General features: G+C 38.4%; 1 protein-coding gene across 1 annotated transcript in view; it reads right to left on the minus strand.

Moving 5' to 3' along the window:
* Positions 1–3,486: 3,486 nt before the first annotated feature.
* The window catches only part of pou2f3 (POU class 2 homeobox 3), a 33,385-nt gene continuing 16,834 nt past the window's right edge, over positions 3,487–20,037 (minus strand). The window contains exons 5-12 of the mRNA XM_041800883.1: positions 19,205–19,293; positions 17,966–18,142; positions 17,608–17,749; positions 17,208–17,341; positions 7,852–8,016; positions 7,237–7,279; positions 5,770–5,884; positions 3,487–3,652 (exon numbers count right to left, since the gene is read on the minus strand). Of these exons, the coding sequence (XP_041656817.1) occupies positions 3,610–3,652; positions 5,770–5,884; positions 7,237–7,279; positions 7,852–8,016; positions 17,208–17,341; positions 17,608–17,749; positions 17,966–18,142; positions 19,205–19,293 (908 nt within the window). The 3' untranslated portion in view covers positions 3,487–3,609. The remainder of the gene's footprint in view (positions 3,653–5,769; positions 5,885–7,236; positions 7,280–7,851; positions 8,017–17,207; positions 17,342–17,607; positions 17,750–17,965; positions 18,143–19,204; positions 19,294–20,037) is intronic.

The following is a 20,037-nucleotide window of genomic DNA, read 5'->3' on the forward strand; positions in this document are numbered from 1 at the left end:
ATTAAAATCATGAAAAATTGAGATACAAGGTTTTAGCCTGATGTCAGTTATAAATAAAATAAATAAATGCTCATTATCAGTGACAGATTGTTTCTTATGATAACACACAGATATTTGTATCCCATTAGCCTCATAATTATCCATTAATTCACAGTTTAGTATAATTTCACCGTCAGATTAACTGATCTCTTAACTACCTTACATTCCCGGTTTGTATTTTGGCTCTCGCTGAAGTATTTTTTTAGACAATGTGGCTCTTTGGTAAAATAAGGTTGAGTACCACTGCCTGAGAGTGAAAATGAAACTGATTTAAGCTTTAATTACAGAAGTAAAAACTTAACATTTATATTAAAAGAAACCTACTGTTACACCTTTAAAGTTTCATACAGATGCTAAAATTCAGAATTTTAAATCATTCAATGAATATTCAAAACATTTTTGAAGTCACAAAACAAAAAAGGGTTATCCTGATATTTCTGTCATGAGACTGAAGGGGAAAAGTCGCCAAAACCACCAGCAGATAGTTTCCAACATCAGCTCTTCTCACACTTAGAGAAAAGGAAAGCTCTGGCATGATTTTTAGTTCAGTTATTATTTTCTGATTGGATAAACTTTCAATCCCAGGTCTCATATGTGTGAAAAGTGGAAAACTAAGGAAGCCCCAAGCAGACATGCATTCATGTATTTCTTCTTTTTCTATGATTAAGATTAATTCCCACATTGTTTACAGTCTTGGTGTATTTTGTCCCCTTGAGATAAAGAATGTTTTCTGATAGTGAATGACTTCAGTTGTTTATTTAGTATCTCTCCTTATTTTTGTGTTCTTGAGATAACAAAGCTGTTTTTCAGCTGCTTAGCGTTGCCATTGCCCACATTCGCGAATGAAGATTACTTCTGCTTTTATTCATTTAATTTTGCAACTTTGGTGATGGGATACGTTAGTTGATTCATTAGATCTTGAAATTACTAATTTTCATAGGAAAATTGAATAAATAAATTGTAGTGATACATGTTGGCTTAGGGTGTCATAACACCTTTCTCTCTATTACAGTGGTTCTCAAACGGTGTAGCAAGGCTCACTAGTGTGCCTTAAGGCAAGTCTAGGTGTGCCGTGGGAATTTGTACCATACAGTGTTACTACAACCTTATGGCAAGTACTGTAACCAGGCCTGCCCACAGATCTGGCTGGACCTCTGAAAAACTCCAGAGAATGGGCGTTGTGATTTACTGATGATATCAGTGTGTGTTGGATCAGTAGCATTGGTGCTAGCATCCTGGCTAACAGTTACCTCATAAAGAGCTGAAAAGCATGGCAAATTATTATTGGGTTGAAATTGGTGTTGAAATTGTTACTTCATGCTATTTTTAACAAAGTGAACCAATTTTTCTACCTATTTTTGCCACTTCTTTTAACTACTTAAACTGCTTTGCTGCTTTTAAGAATTTTTGCCACTTATTACTACTTTTGACTCATTTTTGCCACTTTTTTGGAACTTTTTGCTATATTCAACCCATTTTGCTACCTTTTCGCCATTTTTTGCCCAATTTTGCTATTGTTTGGCCATTTTTTTTTTCAAATTTTGCCATCACTTTTAATCCCTTTTTACCACCTTTAAGCAACGTTAACCATTTTCTGCCACTTGTGATCTATTTTGCCACCTTTTTGACACTTTTAACCCATTTATGCCAACTTTTTGCCAATTTTTGCCTTGATATGACAACTTTTTGCCCAATTTTGCCATTTTTTATTACTTTAACCCATTCCGACCAACATTTAACCCTTTTAGGCCACTTGTAAGCCTTTTTTGCTACTATTTTGACACTTTCAACAAGTTTTTGCCAATTTCATCCCATTGTTTGGCCACTTTTTTTTTTTTAACAAATTTTTCCCTTTTCTGACTTTGTTTTACCACTTTTTGCCTAATTTTGCCATGTTTTTTTTCATCACTTTTAACCCATTTTTTTAGACCCTTTGCCCACTTTTTCCATCTCCATGATCCCCCAGTTGGCTGGGCCCCAGAAAGCTCTCCCCTTTATCCCTCCTTACAGGCCACCTTGACTGTAACATTATTTAAAAAGTCTATTTTGTATCAATTTAAATATGGTGTGCCTTGAGATTTTGGCTCAACCTTAGGTGCGCCTTGGGCAAAAAAAGTTTGAAAATCCCTGCTCTACTCTATTCCTGACATTTTTGGGACACATGGTGTGAACTATCATTGCTACAGAGCACAGAAAAGAAGCACTGTCTTTACAATTAATCAAGACTAAAAAATCAGACAAAACCCCAAACATAAGATTAGATTACAGTGTTACGCACTCAGAGCTGCAATCACTGTCTGCATTCACAATATTACACAGGGCCCCCTTTAATTTGCTAGCATTGTTACAAATATCTATGCATTAAAATATATATTTAACCATTATTTCTGGATTTATGAGCAATATTTTTTACAATGGTTAGATTCAATTTACTTTATTTACAGGTGTACATTATTTTGCAGTGCCGGACAATAACATTTGGGCTTTTTGAGGGAGGAGCAGGACCCCTCAGCATTTTATTCCACTCTCAAATTTCTGTCAATAATGGCACTAATTAGAATAAGAAAAAATTAATAAAAACACACTTTTCAATGCAGACTTCCCAAGAGCCACTCCCTACTATGGGCCCGGACACCCCCCCCCCCCCCCGTGCTACGCCCATGAACAGTTGTAATAATTTGCTCTAAGGTTGCCCATTTGCCCATGGGAAATGAGGTAAAACCTTCACACACGTTTTATTTAAACATCTGGAAAACTAGATTGCAAATCTGTAGTACATACAGAACATTTACGACTGAATTGGCACTTTAAAAATGTATTGCGAGAGGCTTTAACACTAAAAAACAAATTTATTATGCTTCTTCTGGAGGAAGGTATTATAAGATTGTCAAATGATCCAAAGAAAGCAAACATGATATTTTTTTTTTTAAATAAACAACCTGTTTCTGGCCCTGTCTGTTGGGTTCATATCTCCATATTTTTGCATAATGGCCAAAACAGCAAAAAACTTTCTGAAAAAAAAAGCAAATCAATAACAGTACCTCTGATTTTACTGCTTATTATTTAGACAGGCCAGCAGTATGCAGTTTAAATCACTCTGAACAACACAAACTATAACATGAGCATAACAACATAAAATGACTATTACCAGCAAAATGACTGTAGTGCAGCAAAACCTTGTGTAAAGAACAGCTGGATGCACAAATAATGGACTTAAATCCTTCAGTATTTCAACAGATTATTCATGTTTCCATGGTTATGAACGCACAGCAGAAGGCTATAACCTCCCCAATGGTGTTAAAGATATCTGCTGTTTGTTTTTCCTACTTATTCTTCATCTTTAGAGTAAAGACTCACATGACCACAAACCAAACAGCTCAGGGCTCGTAGGTTTCGTGTGTGAGCTTCAGTGTTTACAGCCGTGTGCTGATGAGTCCTTCTAAGGTTTAAAGCATGTAGTCATCACCCTGTTCATAACAGGGACATTATGTTACGCCATCACATCTTATGTAGGTGAACATCCTTCTCAAACTTCAAAAAAAAATCTTCATATGATACAGTTCATGTTTCTTAATGATGATAGGTGGGACTGTTCCATGTGCGGTACCACGGCCTGACAGAAGAGAGAGAGAGAGAGAATTAGTCATGTGTTAGGCCTCAGTACCTGGAACTGATCGAGTAAATGTGTTTAGTAGAGGTTTCAGAGGACTTGTTTACACTTGGTACTGGGTAGGATTTAGTTATTGTTATATAATAATTACATAGGCAGAGCAAGGTTGCGGCTAAGCAAAAACTGGACTGTTGAAATCTCAGGGTTAAACATTCCAGGGTTGAATTTAACTCCCAGAGTGTCATTTGCATCCATTCTGGGATAAATGGTCTTCAGTGTTGGAGTTATACATCAGGGCTGATCCATCACTGTTGGTCCAACTCTACAGAGAGTCAGTTGCACCATGAGTGAAGTCATCACTGAGTTAGTGACTTCCAGCCTGTGGAAATGGATGGTTTGAGCTTGCAATAGGTTTGCTGATCTTCATCAAGGAGTGTTTCCTGGCTTTGAGTTTGTCTTTCTCATCATCAAGATAAGCAAGTAGGCCATACACATTTTTTTTTCTTAAAGAGTGACTGAGATTTCACGATCTGATGATGCGACACCCTCAACAGAGAAAACTTACTGAGCTTTAATTTTTGATACTTTCTTCTGTAGATACCTATCATTTTCGGTAGTAAAGGTGATATTTGCTAATTTGTTAGAAAGGACTTATCAGAATTAATTGTCTAATCAAGCACTGTTTTATTAATTCTGCACTGAGACTTAAAATTCATCCTAGAGTGTTAAATATTAAACCATCTCAAAAGTGTAAATTGATCTCCAGAGCTTATACACATACTTTATTTAATCTTAATATTTTCTGCACTTTTATATATATATATTTCTTTTTTTCAGTGAATTATAGGAAATTCCTGCCCTATCCATATCATGTAACTTAAAATGACAAACATCAGACAGTTTCTGACTCTTTTAGGAGGCAGAAATAAAAAAATATCAATATTCAACATCTTTTTTTAAATGCTGAGGACACTGAGAAAAATTACAAACTTAAATGATTTTGGCTCTGAAGGATGTTTTATTTGTATCAATTTCATGTTTAGGCTACTTTACTTTTACCTGTGGGTAGATTTAATTTACAGCCAAAATCTACTACTGCATGTAAACTTAACCTAAAAGTTCTATGACGTTCTTATCCATCCATCCATCTTCTTCCGCTTATCCGGGGCAGAGTCAGGATGCAAGTCAAACCAGACATCCCTCTCCCAAGCGCCACCTTCCAACTCCTCCTGGAGGATACTGAGGCGTTCCCAGACCAGACAGGATATATAATCCCTCCAGCGCATTCTGAGTCTTCACCGGGGTCTCCTCCCAGCTGGACATGCCCGGAAAACCCCAAAGGGAGGCAACCAGGAGGCATCCTGATCAGATGCCTGAACCACCTCAACTGGCTCCTTTTGATGTGAAGAAGCAGCGGCTCTACTCCTAGTTCCCTCCGGATGTCTGAACTCCTCGCCCTATCTCTAAGGCTGAGCCCAGCCACCCTGCAGAGGAAACTCATTTCTTGTGTCGTGGCTTGTATCCACGATCTCATTCTTTATTCAAAAAAATATATTTTAAAAATAGATTACGTTTATTGGCATATTGAATAAAGTTGTACTTATAATAGTGTGAAAATCATAACTGCCAAAAAAAGCTTGGAAAGCATGCCCCCGGTCCTCCTAAGTTACGCCTCAGCCCCAGATATTTAACACTCCTAGCTTTGACCCTGGTAGTTAATGTACTTCATGATGTTAGATCATGCCCTAACTGCATGCCAGTGTCAAACTTGGTGTCACATTGCACAGCATCGCTCATTCACTGTCCACACTGAATCTGTCAAAAAAAAAAAAAAAAAAAAAAAAAATTCTGCCCTGTGAATTTCAGGCTCCCCTTGTAAATAGAAAAATATCTAGCACTTTACATTGTTGAGTCCTTGACCGCTTTAAGCCAAGCTCTGCCTCTGTGGTAACACAAGCCAGAGTATAATACCTTTTAAAAAATATAATACTATTCCTTTATCAGTTGTATTATGTTGTAAACAAAACATTATCTGCTCTTTGTGATTACATTTTAGGATTAATTTATGCTGTGTTTGACTAAAAGAAGCTTCTTTGTTTGTGTATCTCAGTGTTTCTTACCCTGTTGAGCTGTATGAAGCTGGATTAACCTGTGATGTTAAAGAGACTGAGGCTGCAGCCAGGCTGTTGGGAGACGCTTCACGGCTTACACTGTTTGGGGATGAATTCGATGAAACTGCAAGACACAGATCAAAACCTTCCTCAGTAATCATGACCATCCTGAAGGCCATCATATAAAAACAAACATTTAAAGAAAACTCTGAAACAAAGATTGGTAAATAAACAGCTTGCAATGAAATTTTTTAAAGACTTCTTGATTCAAGAAACTTGACCAGGGCAGTGCATCTCAGTCTCATAACTTGTGTTGTGGGTCTGCACTGAGGGAAGCTATTCTGAAGTAGTTAGATGTAAAATAGACAACCCCCCCCCCCCCCCCCCTGCAAAGAAGAATGGGACAAAATTCCTCCACAGTGATGTGAAAGACTCATTGACAGTTAACACAAATGCTTGCTTGCGGTTGCTGCCACCAAAGGTGGAACAACCAGTTAATTTAGGGGTGTAACGGTATTTGTATCTGTCCCAACGGCCGTCACGGTTCGGTGCACGCAGTAATAGAATTAGTGAGTTTTAAAAATAGTCGAGTTCTCACTTCAATCCAGGTGGCGGCAATGAGCCTAAAAGCTGCCAGCAACCGTCACTACAGAAGAAGGAGCAGTTACAAAAACAAACGAAGAAGAGTAATGTCGCGGATGTGGAGTTAGAAGAGCCGCCGGCGTCATTTAACTCAGCCATATAGCAATGCAGCTGCAGCTGTGTCATAGGTAAAGTTATCCTCAGATTTCACACGGCTTTAACCTCTTTATCCTCCAAGATGGGCTGTGAAAAGTTCTTCCAAACTTTGTCGTAGGTCCCACTGCTGTTGAAATCGGCAAAAAAGAAGCTAATTTGCATACTTAATAAGCTAGCTTGCGGTTGTGTGATGATGCATTCATGTTAGGTGGGAAATTTTAGTGTTTAAAGAATGGGTATAAATATGTCAACATATCAATGAAAATAGCCTAGTTAGTAGAAAAATGTATTTATTAATTAATATTTTTAATCATTGAAGAACTTTTGGAAGGAGGTTGCAGCATTATTTATAATTTAAATGTAATTTATTCAGCCTATTTATTTTAATACAGTTTAATTAAAAAAATTCAAATTAAATTTTACTTATCCGCTTCAACCACCGTACCGAAAACGTAACGAACCGTAACCGAACCGAAATTTTTCTGTACCGTTACACCCCTACCAGTTATTAAGTTTAGGTGGCAATGACTTTTTCCCCAAAAATTAGGACGGTGGTGATCCTTGTTCACAGCATCATGCAGTGTCTCTCAGGCCCTTCTTATGGATGCTTCTTCAGGAAGTGGCCCCCATTCCAAACTTACTGAATAGCCCTCTCATAGTTTTGTGTCATTACACAGTGGAGCAGATCATAACAGTAAGAGGCTTCTCCTTAAAAGACTTAAAGAAAACAGTACTTGCCTCCGCCTGAAGCCAGAGGGCTGTATGATCTGGCTGCTGAAGCCTGAAAAAAAGGAGAAACTTAAGATTAGATATGCAAACCAGATTTGCTTTTAAATCAAATATTTACAAGTTAAACAGTACAAAATATGACTGCTACTATTTTTTAGAAGTAGTGTGATCTAATGACCATGTGTTTGACAAAAAAATGATAAGTCAATAAATGCCAAAAGGAAAATCTCTTTCATATTCAATGATTAATTAAATTATCAGTTATTTATTTTATAAGCCTGAGGGTGGCTTGATGCTTCAGAGTCTGTTTTTTTCAATCTGCTGCCATGATTCAAATATTAGAGTGATCCTTACTTCAGTAGTGTTTTTAAATTTTTGCTCAACTTTGATTTCGTGTCTGTTTCTTAAAGGGATGGTATCCTCTTTCTTAATTTTGTGCACAGTTAGAGCATCTTCTCCCTTCTACGTGCGATTAACTTGTTTTACAAACCAAAGAGTTCATGAAAAGGCCAATCTGGCTCAGTAAAGTTTAGAAATAATCCAACCAACGCAGCTGCATCACTACAAAACAACACAATCCTGTTTGTATTTACGTGAAAGAGTTTGATCTTTTAGACATCTAACCATTCTGGAGATATAGCTGTGTGACTTCACCGATAAACTAGACACCGGGCAGTAGATCCTCTTCTCCTTCTGACGCCGGTTACAGAACCAAACCCGGACCACCTCCTTCTCCATGGACAGCTGCTCTGAGATCAGGGTTATCTCCTCTGAGTTGGGCTTAGGGTTCTGAAAACAACAGAAACATCTCAAAGTGCTGACTGGGTGTGGGGCACTTATGAACCATGAATAGATATAGGTAATAGATCAGGAGTGTCAAACTCAAGGCCCAGGGGCCAAATCCGGCCCGCCGAACAGTTAAATGTGGCCCGCAAGATTATATAATATTTCTGTTATGGCCCATCAGTCTAAGGTCTGCAGAATGCAGAAATATAAAAATGTAAACTTATCCTCGATGATTTAAGATATTCTTGTTAAGTCATAAAGTCTGGAAAAATAAGGAGTAAAAATAATTAGGAAAAAAGTCAGGAATATGGTGAAAAAAATTAATTTGTGTTTTAATTTCACATTTTCAATTTTGCATCTCACAACTAGGACTCAAACTTAGAATTCTGACTTTTTCTTTCCTACTTTGGGCATTTCATCTCATAATTTTGACTTCTTATATAATATTTTGAACTTTTAGATTAATAATTCTAACAACGACCCAACGCATAGAAGTAAATCAACAACAGAATGGCTTCAACAGAAGAAAATACACCTTCTGGAGTGGCCCAGTCAGAGTCCTGACCTCAACCCGATTGAGATGCTGTGGCATGACCTCAAGAGAGCGATTCACATCAGACATCCCAAGAATATTGCTGAACTGAAACAGTTTTGTAAAGAGGAATGGTCCAAAATTCCTCCTGACCGTTGTGCAGGTTTGATCTGCAACTACAGGAAACGTTTGGTTGAGGTTAATGAACATGTTTTGTTCAATAAAAACATGAAAACATATCATTTTTTGTGCAGTATTAGTTTAAGCAGACTGTGTTTGTCTATTGTTGTGACTTTGATGAAGATCAGAACAAATTTGATGACCAATTTATGCAGAAATCCAAGAAATCTCAAAGGGTTCACATACTTTTTCTAGCGACTGTATATTGATAATAAATTGACACCAATTAAATAGAAACATGCTATTGCCACAGACATTGACTGAGACTAAATAGGTCAAAGCTCATTATCTTGTAGTCAGAATTCAATTCAATTCAACAGGTCACAGAAGCAGCTTTATCCCTTAAAATGTGTTCTTCATGTGAGTGGATGGTCTTAAAAGGTCATATTTTTATGGCTGATGAACTCACAAACAAAAATGTGCTCAAATTAAACATGAAGACGCGTTGAAAAAATGGATCATTTCCTGTAATCTAAAGGTTCAACTTTCAGACATCATCAGACCACTGTGTGAATGATGGAGCTTTATTGTTGCTATAATGTCAAATATTACACACATGTATAAAGTAGAAGATGTTAAAATGATTGTGTCCCTTTACTTTAATCGCTCCAGCTACAGTACAGTACAGTATGGCAAGCCGTTTTAACGTTTAAGTATTAGCGGTAATAGCAGTTGTAGATATCACTAATTAATGAAAGATATCTACAATTCATTTTTCACTAGTGGAAATGCTCATTGTAGATATCTGTAACTTAATTACAACATGTAAAATTGTGCCATTGACTTCTATTCAAATTGAATTACAGATATCTGTAATTCAATTTTTACATGTTGTAATTCAGAGTTGACATATCCATAATGACATTTTGACATGTCGCAATTCTAATTAATGATATCTACAACTCAATTCTCACTAGTAAAAATGTTAATTCTTGATATCAACAATTCTATTCTTACTAGTGATATAGTATATTTATGATATCTACAATTGTTCTAAGATTACAGATATCATAAATTAATTCTAGATATCTAAAATGCAATTCTTACATGTGGAAATTACATTATTGACATCTTGACCTGGAATTGTTACATGTAAGAATGTAATTACAGATATCTGGAATTGCATTTCAGATATCTGTAATTACATTAATTATATTACAGATATCTAAAATTTTCTTTTTAACATGTCAAAATTGAATTGTTGATATCAAAAAGGGAATTAATCACATTTTTTTTACTGGAAGTTAGTGGAAGAGATTTGTTTAGATTTGAGATTTTTGCATGTTGTGATTTGACAGGGTTGCAGACACCTTGTTTTATTTGTCAAATTTATTTAAAAGAACACTAAAATTAAAGAGATAATGATTGCCTAATTTTTTAATTGTTTTTTAAAAATGGATTTTTATGGTTTTGGTCTTTTCTATGTTTGTCTCTGTCTCAGTTTTGACTTGGTCTTGAGCTCCAGAAGTCTTGGTCTTATCTGGTCTCAGGCAAGTCTTGGTCTCAGATAGTGTGGTCTTGAGTACAACACTAGTTACCACTCTGCTTTTCATAAAAGGCGTCTTTGCCATATTTAAGTTTATGTCATAACTGTCAATCTACCCCCAGTTCCTTAATTTCTTTCAGAATTAAAGAAGGGTATTTAAATTAATCAACTGAAGGGAATTTTTCTCCTTGAACCACACATTTGAGCTCTAGCCAAGGCAGATATTTGTTCGGGGCCCCTAGCTGGCAAGTAAGGGGCAACTGAGTGCTGACAAACTTTAAACAACAGCAGTGAATTAAAATGTGCAACTATTGCAATGACAGTAGAAGACCGCCCTATGGGGGCCCCTTCTGACAGCATGTTTGTTTGTAATATGGACATCATGGGCCACTGTCCTCATCTAAGTAATTAGTAAAAACCTTTTGTATGATGTAAGGTGGACCTTGCATCAATGAAAATCACAGTATATATGGACACTTTACACTCTACAGTTGTCAATACAGTACAGAAAGTCTATTCTAAGAACTTATTCACTTTAGGTAAACACTTTTATTCAAACTGCAATAATTTTTTTTTTTTCTATTTTTTATTTATTTTTTTTATAGGGTAACAGGAACTCCTGGAGAAAACCTTTCACAGATACAGTGGACCATGTGCCGCCCTGACAGACAGAAAGCTACCTCCTATCCACCAGGACCATGCACCACCCTGACAGACAGAAAGCTACCTCCTATCCACCAGGACCATGCACCGCCCTGACAGACCGAAAGCTACCTCCTATCCACCAGGACCATGCGCCGCCCTGACAGACCGAAAGCTACCTCCTATCCACCAGGACCATGTGCCGCCCTGACAGACCGAAAGCTACCTCCTATCCACCAGGACCATGTACTGCCCTGACAGACAGAAAGCTACCTCCTATCCACCAGGACCATGTGCCGCCCTGACAGACAGAAAGCTACCTCCTATCCACCAGGACTTTCTTTGATCCACTGTGCTGCCCAGGCCTGTTACGGCCTCTCTGAATCTGGAGGAGGGGGAGGGCAGAGTGTGGCCAGTCTCCGGAGGTTTTCCATTATCTTGTCCAACTTGTACTGGCGCCAGCATGATGGAGTGAGGGCCTTTTTGAACTCCCTCCATAATGACACGTTTTCTCCCACCTCTCTTAGTAACCCGGGCACCTCTCTCAGCAGGGCAATGCAACAGTGTGTCTTCTCCTCCAGCTCATCCTCCAGGCTCTCCAGCCGCTCATTGACCGCGTCTCTGCTGGAGGCCTCCTCGTTCATTTTCTGTTCCAGCATCTGGATCCTGTCCTCCGCCTCTGATAGCTGAAGCCTGACACCCTGTAGTTGGTTTTTCAGAGTGTCAGCCCTCAACGTTTCAGCCTGCAGTTGACTGGTCTTAGATGCTATGAGGTCTCTCCCGTGCTCAGTGTCTCTCTGCAGGACCTGGATGTTGCCTTGCTCAGCCTGCAGTTTGAATTCCAGGTCACGGACGTAGCTGGTCTGTTCCTGCAGCTGATTGGTCAAGGACTCTATCTGCAGGGTGGTATCAGTGTCCTTTCTAGAGGCTTCTCTCTGGAGGACCCATATGTCCTTCTTGAGAGAGTCTATCTCAGCCGACAGCCTCTGTCGGACCTCCTGAGCCTCTCTCTGCAGAGAGCCAGACCTCGACACTTCATCCTTCAATCGATCATTCTGAGAAGACACAAGATCCATGAGCTCTTGTATTTTCCCAGGATCAACTGATTCCTGCTCTGGTGCTCTGTAGCCTCGGCATGAATTCTCCAGCTGCATTCTGAGGTCTTCTATCTCCCTGTCCTTATCCTGTTGGGCCTTCTCTTGTGCCTTCATTTGATCACGCTGTACCTCCAGTTGACCCTTTAAAGCTTTTAGCTGCATGTTGCCTTCCTCAGTCTGCAGTTTGAATTCCAGGTCACGGACGTAGCTGGTCTGTACCTGCAGCTGATTGGTCAAGGACTCTATCTGCAGGGAGGTATCAGTGTCCTTTCTAGAGGCTTCTTTCTGGAGGACCAATATATCCTTCTTGAGAGAGTCTATCTCAGCCAACAGCCTCTGTGGGACCTCCTGAGCCTCTCTCTGCAGGGAGTCAGACCTCGACACTTCATCCTTCAATCGATCATTCTGAGAAGACACAAGATCCATGAGCTCTTGTATTTTCCCAGGATCGGCTGATTCCTGCTCCGGTGCTTTGGAGGCTGGGCATGAATTCTCCAGCTGTATTCTGAGGTCTTCTATCTCCCTGTCCTTGTCCTGTTGGGCCTTTTCCTGAGCCATTATTTGATCACGCTGTAACTCCAGTTGATCCTTTAAAGCTTTTAGCTGCATGGCTTCTTTTTTGGAGGCCTTTTCTGGCAAGGTCTTGTTCCTCTGCTCCAGGACCTCATTCCGAGCTCTCAGGGTTTTGGTCTCCTGTTCCAAGACTTCTATCTGAGCTCTCAGGGTCTTCTCTTGGTGTGAAACCCCTGAGGCTTTGTCCTGGAGCTTTTTATTCTGAGCTTCAATGACCCCGATGAGCTCCTCTTTGGTCTTATATGGATAAAGGCCAAAGTTCACCTCAGTGAAGGATGGATTCAGGTGCTTTAGCTGTTCCTTCAGCATCCTGATCTGTTTTTCACTCTCCATCCTCCTGTTATTCTCTACCTTCACCGCCTCAAGGAGATCATTAATCTTTTTGTCTTTTTTGTTATTCTCGGTCTCTAATTTGGCTTTTGATTCTTTCTCCTCTTCCAGCTTGGAGGACACATCTTTTAGCTCAAGGGACACCTCTTTGAGTTTGCCGGTCCGGTCTCTGAGCTTACTCTTTAGACTCTCAATGTCCCGCATCCAAGGAGGGCGATCATGGCCCTGCAATGGTGGGCGAGGGGGTCCGTATTGTTGATGAGGGGGTCCATGGTGTGGTGGACCAGGGGGACCTCTGTACGGCCGATATGAGGGTCTGTTATTCGGTGGGGGAGGGGGTCCACGGTTGGGATATGGTGGTCGTGGGGGTCCATGATAAGGGTAGCGTGGAGGAGGGGGTCCCCGGTAGTGATTTTGGTACTGCCTGGGACCTCCTTCCTCACTTTCTTGGGGAGCATTTTTTCGCTCCTCAGTTGTGACTTCCTCAGCCTGGATCCGATTGCTGCTTGTCTCAAGCATTTTATCGACCATTTTTTTATCCTCAATCTCTATAGACTCGGTGCTTTCACCTTCCATGTCCATTAAATCCCCCCAGCTAATCAAACTTTTCTCGGTGTTTTCAAATTCCCTGTCCATTACATCCCCCCAGCTAACTGAACTAGTCGCGGTGTTTTCGGACATTTTCTTTGTTTGAAATAGCCTTGATATCAAAAACTTTGAAAACTTCTCGCTGAGCGATAATCTCTGATCTGCTCGGTAAATCAACCTCGAAATCAAAAAGTTCGAAGACTTCTTGCTGATCAATGATCGCTGATCTGCTCTGAAAGTCTGCAGTGTTTGAGGTTTGCCTAGTATATATAGCCTTCTAAGAGAGACACATCCAAGCCATTTGCTTTGATGATGTCACAATGCGTCTAATTCCATTTAGGAATTCCCCCTTTTCCTTGGTTACCAATTTGAAATCAAATGTAAACAAACATGGCCGCCCCCGCATTAAATGCAAGGTGCAACACTAATCAACAGTTCTATCAGGAAAAATAAAATGGCTAGTGCTATTTTGAAATGTCAGTAAATTGTGTTTTATTCAGTTGTAACTCAGTAGTGTTTTAAAGCTCCTGTGAGCCGTTGACAGTTCTGCAGGCAGATTCACCAAATCAGGAAATTTTATCCTGTGTAAACAGTGAGGAAGCATCTGAAATCCCAATGACAGCTGAACATTGAAAAAAAAAAAAAATTTTCAAAAAGGTTGGGGCACTGGGTGTAAAATGAGCTTTCTAGAGAGGCAGAGTCTCTCAGAAGTAATGATGGGCAAGAATGACTGTTCAAAATTATAAACCATGTTATACCAAGAGCTGTGAGTGCGGCAACAAAGGGTCTTTTCACACTTGAGAGCCAAGATCAAGGTTCACATTTTTGGTGCATTAAACTTGTAGGGCTGAAACGAATTATTGGGGTGATTTGAATCAAAAAATTCCTCGAGGCAAATTATCTGCCTTGAGGCTTTGCTTAAATCAGTCATGTATCCATATACGCCCGTACTGTAGCCTGGACATCGCGCCGTTCGTTGCACGGCGAGCTGTGTTTCACACGGACGGCTATTTGTGAGGCACATTGTACTTGTTTTCGCTGTTACTATAACGCAACATGCATGATACGAGGCATGAAAATCACGAAGGAAGAGAAGTTGAAGCAGCGATGCTTTCAGGCGTTTCCTGCGATTTTACGCAGCCACTGCTTGCAGCTGTCAGCATCCCAAATAACGCTATAAACTTATATTAATAATAAATAGACACCAATTAAATAGAAACACGCTATTGCCACAGACATTGACTGAGACTAAATAGTCCAAAGTTCATCATCATGTAGTCAGAATGCAACAGGTCACAGAAGCAGCTTTATCCCTTAAAACGTGTTCTCCATGTGAGTGGATGGTCTTAAAAGGTCATATTTTTATGGTGGATGAACTCACAAACAAAAATGTGCTCAAATTAAAAGTGAACACGCTTTGAAAAATAGACCATTTCCTGTAATCCAAAGGTTCACCTTTCAGACGTCATCAGACCACTGTGTGAATGATGGAGCTTTATTGTTGCTATAATGTCAAATATTACACACATGTATAAAGTAGAGGAGGTTAAAAGGATTGTGTCCCTTTACTTTAATGACAAATTGGAAAATAAAAATAAACTACAATAGAAGAAATAAAGTATTGGCACCCAAAATTTCCTGGGAGAGGATCCTTAAAACCCCAAACATTGCATAATCTAATGTCATTATTTAACTTCCTTTCCTTGTAACGTTAAGCAATTTAAACTGTCATTAAGAACTTCATTGCACTTTGTAAAATGTATTTTCTTTAAAGAATAATACCAATTCTTAAAATAGAAGTAGTTCATTTAAGGGACCCAGCTTCTTTTCTCATTTGTCTAGTACTACTTCTCTTGAAAAACCCAAAGTGACTGATTAAAAAATGCAATATTTCTTATTAGAGTACTCGATTAATCGTCAGAAGTATCGATAGACTACTCGACTACAAAAAGAATCTATTGCTGCAGCCCTAGAATAGATGTTAAGTTTTGCCAATATGAGGCACTCCAGTCATAATCCTTTAACAGTGTGTCTAAAATGTTTAAGTCATTTTTTTTTATCAGAATTTCAAGGTAAAACATACTGATGGAGTAAAGAATTAAAGGCCATTAAATATATATTTGTTAAATGAATGAATGAATGGCCTATTTCTGGTTACATGTCTTAACAAATAAACATAAAAAAGATTGTTTAAAAACAAAATTTGTCCATCAGTAACTGAAATAGGAATAGACTAATGCAGTGTGGACAGTGAGTGTGCAATGCTGCGTGATGCCATGTGACATCAGATGTTTGCATGCTGTTAGCACACGATGTAAGGATAATTGACCTCATTATGTAGTGAATGTGAAAAGAGACATTAAGGAGCAATGCAGTGTTCATTTTGACAGCTATTTTTAATTTCAGTCTCAGTTTTATTCTTTAGATTAAATGCATTTTAATTTCAGTCACATTTTAGTTGTTTCTACCCTTTCTTAACCTTCAAGCAGATGGATTCACCCATTTCCGTGTTTCTCACTGGCGAATCCATCTTACAAAGCTCCCGTCTGAACCGTTTGGGCCCAGTTAGAAAGTGACAGGACCAATCAGCGTCGAGGGGCAGTACTTTTGGGTTGTGACGTAAGAAAGCAGCGACAAGAGGCCAGTGCAATTATGGCGGAAGACATTAGCGTGGATGCTGCTAAAGCGCCAGTTTTATCAGAACTTGACAACATTTCTTTAAAGAAAAAAGAACAGCAATGAGTTGTTTTCTTTTCAAAAACGACAAAAGTCGTGTACTGACATGTCTACAGTCACCATGGTTCACGTTATTCCTCGGTAGCTGCGCACGCATACCTTGGTTGCGGCTACGTCACGTGTTTTGTTGCTCTGATTGGCCAGTAAAGATGTGACAGACAGAACGTTCATCCAATCACACTCTGAGTTTTTTCAAAGCCTCTGCCCTTTCCCAAATGCTTTGTATTGAAGGTTTCACACATCCATCTGGTGTGTCAGGTTAACCCTTTCTAGTTTTTGTTAAAGAAAACTCAAAAACATTTTAGCGTCGTTTTAATCCATAAAAAGTTCTCACATTTTAGTCTTAACTATTAGGCCAAGCATTTATTCTCTTGCCTAAATCTGGTGCCACATTATGGAAGGGTGTTTTATGCACCCTGCCTGACCTGGGGTCCCTGCTTTCTAGTTGAGAGGCTGAATAGCTGCAGATGTATTTTGACAGATTTACCTTCAGTGAAGAACTATCACCGATTTTGAATGTCTGACGAAAACTAAATTACATTTCAGTCTAGTTTTAGTCATCTTGACGAAAACTAAACTCACTTTTAGTTAGTTTTAGTCATCAAAGATCTATTTTGGCTTGTCTTAGTGTAGTCTTTCTCATGGAAAAAAAAGGCTGTGGGACGAACAGTTTTAGTCATAGTTTTAGTCGACAAAATTAACACTGGAGCAGTGGTGGATTTATTTTACATCACTAGCTGCCAGGGGGTGCTGCAGTGGCTAAATCAAAGTGTGCTGAAAGCTACGATAAATCACGAGCATCACTGCTGTTGTTACTCATGTTTACACTGGGTTTAGTGCTCACACTCAGCCATAGTCATATTTCTATCTGAATTTCATTTTCCATTTATCCTTTAGAAATATGTGAACAGACATTTCCTGACTTTTTGTTCTTACCAACTTTTCCTTTACACAAACAGATTACATAACCTAAAGCAGTGTTTCCTGCTGAATAAGGAAACATTAAATATTGATTTTTCCTTAAACTCACATCAAGGAAACGTTTCTCCAAGGTCATCTTGATGTTCGTTTCAATGCTTGTCCTCTTTTTCCGTTTGCGTCCGTAGCCCTCTATGAGTGGAGGCAGAGAGGTGGTGCTGCTCATCGAGTCAGAAGGTGAGTTTTCTATTGTAAAGAAAATATAACACACATTCACTGTGAAAAACAAACTCAACTGTTCAATTATGTCAAGTTGCTTTTACAAATACAATAAAAGCCTAACTTAAAGAGCATATAGACTCTAAAGATAGCTGCCTTATATCAACTTAAACAAGAAAAAACAGAAGAGAAATTATTTGCAAATTTCTCCTAAAAGACTATTTTTTTCTAGCTTTTTTTCCAGATGGATGCAGAACAAAGAAAATTGAATGCGTGCATGATAGTCCTATTACCTGCATCACTCAGCCATTTCTCCAGCAGAGGTTTGAGCTTGCACATGTTTTTGAAGCTGAGATTGAGAGCTTCAAAGCGAGAAATTGTGGTCTGGCTGAAGTCATTCCCGTACAGTTTTCCCATCGCTAGACCCACATCTCCCTGTTAGAAAACAGAAAGACAAAAACATGAAGTCTGACAGTTTCTCATGAATCATATCAAAGTCTAGATGGAAGCACAAAACTCAAATTATTTGACAAAACACTTTTTTTTGTCTTAATCCCCCTCAGCTAATGCACTTTACCTGACTAACAACCTTTTGTTACAATAATTAGTATAATGCCCTTCTAATGCAAGCAGGAGTCATTCACTAATCACCTGTGTGAAGCCCAGTTTGATACGTCGTTGTTTGAATGCTTTTGCAAACTGCTCCAGTTCTTCCAGGTCACTGGGTTCCTCCTGTGGTGGGACTGACATGTGCTTGGGCATCTGCAGGTGGGACATGTCCATGTGGCTCTCCATAGATGGTCCTGCCAGACCAGAGCGGCTCATAACCTGGGTAAAAAAACAAAACAAAAATCAAACAAAAATTTCAGGTTCTGGAAGAGATTTGAGATAGCCCCAGATACAAAATTAATAGATGTTTTCACAGCAGTATCTTGGCTGTTTTCTTCCTGCTGATAGCCCCAGCATTTAAACTCTACTGATGGTTGATGCACTCTATCATTGAGCAAAATAATCATAGCAAAATTGTCTGTGCAAATGTTTACAGTAAGTGCACACTAGGACTACAAGTAAAAATTTGTAGCAGTTATTTTGTAAACGGAAGAAAAAGAAAGAAGCTGTAAACATGGGAATATCATAAACTATTTTTTTTAATCAACCTGTGGAAAGTGGTCTAATATTTCCTCTTGGCATCTGTTTTTAGTCTACCATCGTATTTAAAGGTCAGAGTTTGTCTTTTTTCCCCCAAATGCTCCAATGTGTTCAGTGGCTCATGGCTAAGGCCCATTTGTTGCTGGATCACTGACAGTTTTAGTTAGGAGAAGGGATGTAGCGATACTTTGCTGTACAAAACCCAACGAATGATTTATCAATCATGCTTGCAGTGCCCATTTTAAGACCATCAGAGGGCGCTATCTGCTTCTGACTTCTCTTATTTGATGTCAGCAGAAGCGAAAGTACAACTTAACTCTGTCACTTTATAAATAGAAAAATATAGACTGTTTTGTTGTTATACAACCTAATAATTTAAAAGTAGATGTATTTGAAAGTACATAAAACATGCAAATGTGTTAGTTTCATTGAGAAACTGAAATAACTTTATAAGCTGTTATCAATCTTATGCATTTAATAATATTAACCCAATATTTCAGTATATTCATACTGTTAGTTGAGTGTTTTGTCGCATCTCTAGTTAAGAGTGTTTGAGCTAAAAGTAAATAAATAAGAATAAAACAGCCTCACCAACAAGGAAACAGCTGTCTAATACACTAAAGCAATTTTAAAAAGAGCCAAGTGAGTAAAAGCTGCAGGGTCTAAATTAGTCAGTGAGATATTTGTGAATCTTCATGTTGTGTACCATTGCATACACACTACGGATGTGTTGTGGATTACCTGTGGAGTCAGAGCCAGTCCAGGTTGATGCTGAAGGAGGCTGGTTTGACTCTGACCAGGGAGGGACAGCAGGTTCTGCTGCAGGAGGGCTGCAAAGAGGAAAACAAAGTTAGACTTTTACTGTTTCTTTTTATGCTATTAACAATACAATGTGGAGGAGATGGATAAGCAGTGCCAAACCAAAGAAATACTTTCAACATTCAAATTAATTAATTCTAAATCGTGTTCTAAAGGTCAGACTATGATATCAAATTTGAAATCCTGATTTGTAAGGTTCAAATAAGAGATTATATTATGATTTTTAGTTTTAAAGGTCAAATATATGATTTTGAGTCAAAGTAAGGCATGGAAAAGGACAAAAAGGTGAGATAAAATTCAAAATCATATGTTTTAAAGGCCAAAATATTGAATAAAACTTGAAATCATGAGTTTCAAAGGTCAAAATATTCAATAAAATTCTTAATCACGAGTTTCAAAGATAAAAATATGAGATTAAATTTGAAATCCTGACTTTTAAAGGTTAAAATTAGAGATTAAGTTATGAATTTTAGTTGTAAAGGTCAAAATAAAGTCAAAGTAAGGAGTGGAGAAGGTCAAATTGTGAAATAACATAAAATCAAGAGTTTAAAAGGGTCAAAATTTGACCAAATTTGAAATTGTGAATCTAAAAGGTCCAAATAGGAGATAAAAAGACAAATTGTAAGTTAAAGTAGTGATTGTGAGATTCAAAATTTACAATATTATAATATTACAATAATATTAAAACACAAATTAATTTCTTTTCACACATTCATGATTTTTTAAATTTAATCATTTTGAGTTTTAAAAATATG

The sequence above is a fragment of the Cheilinus undulatus genome, linkage group 12 (genome assembly GCF_018320785.1).
Source record: "Cheilinus undulatus linkage group 12, ASM1832078v1, whole genome shotgun sequence".
Lineage (NCBI taxonomy): Eukaryota > Metazoa > Chordata > Actinopteri > Labriformes > Labridae > Cheilinus > Cheilinus undulatus.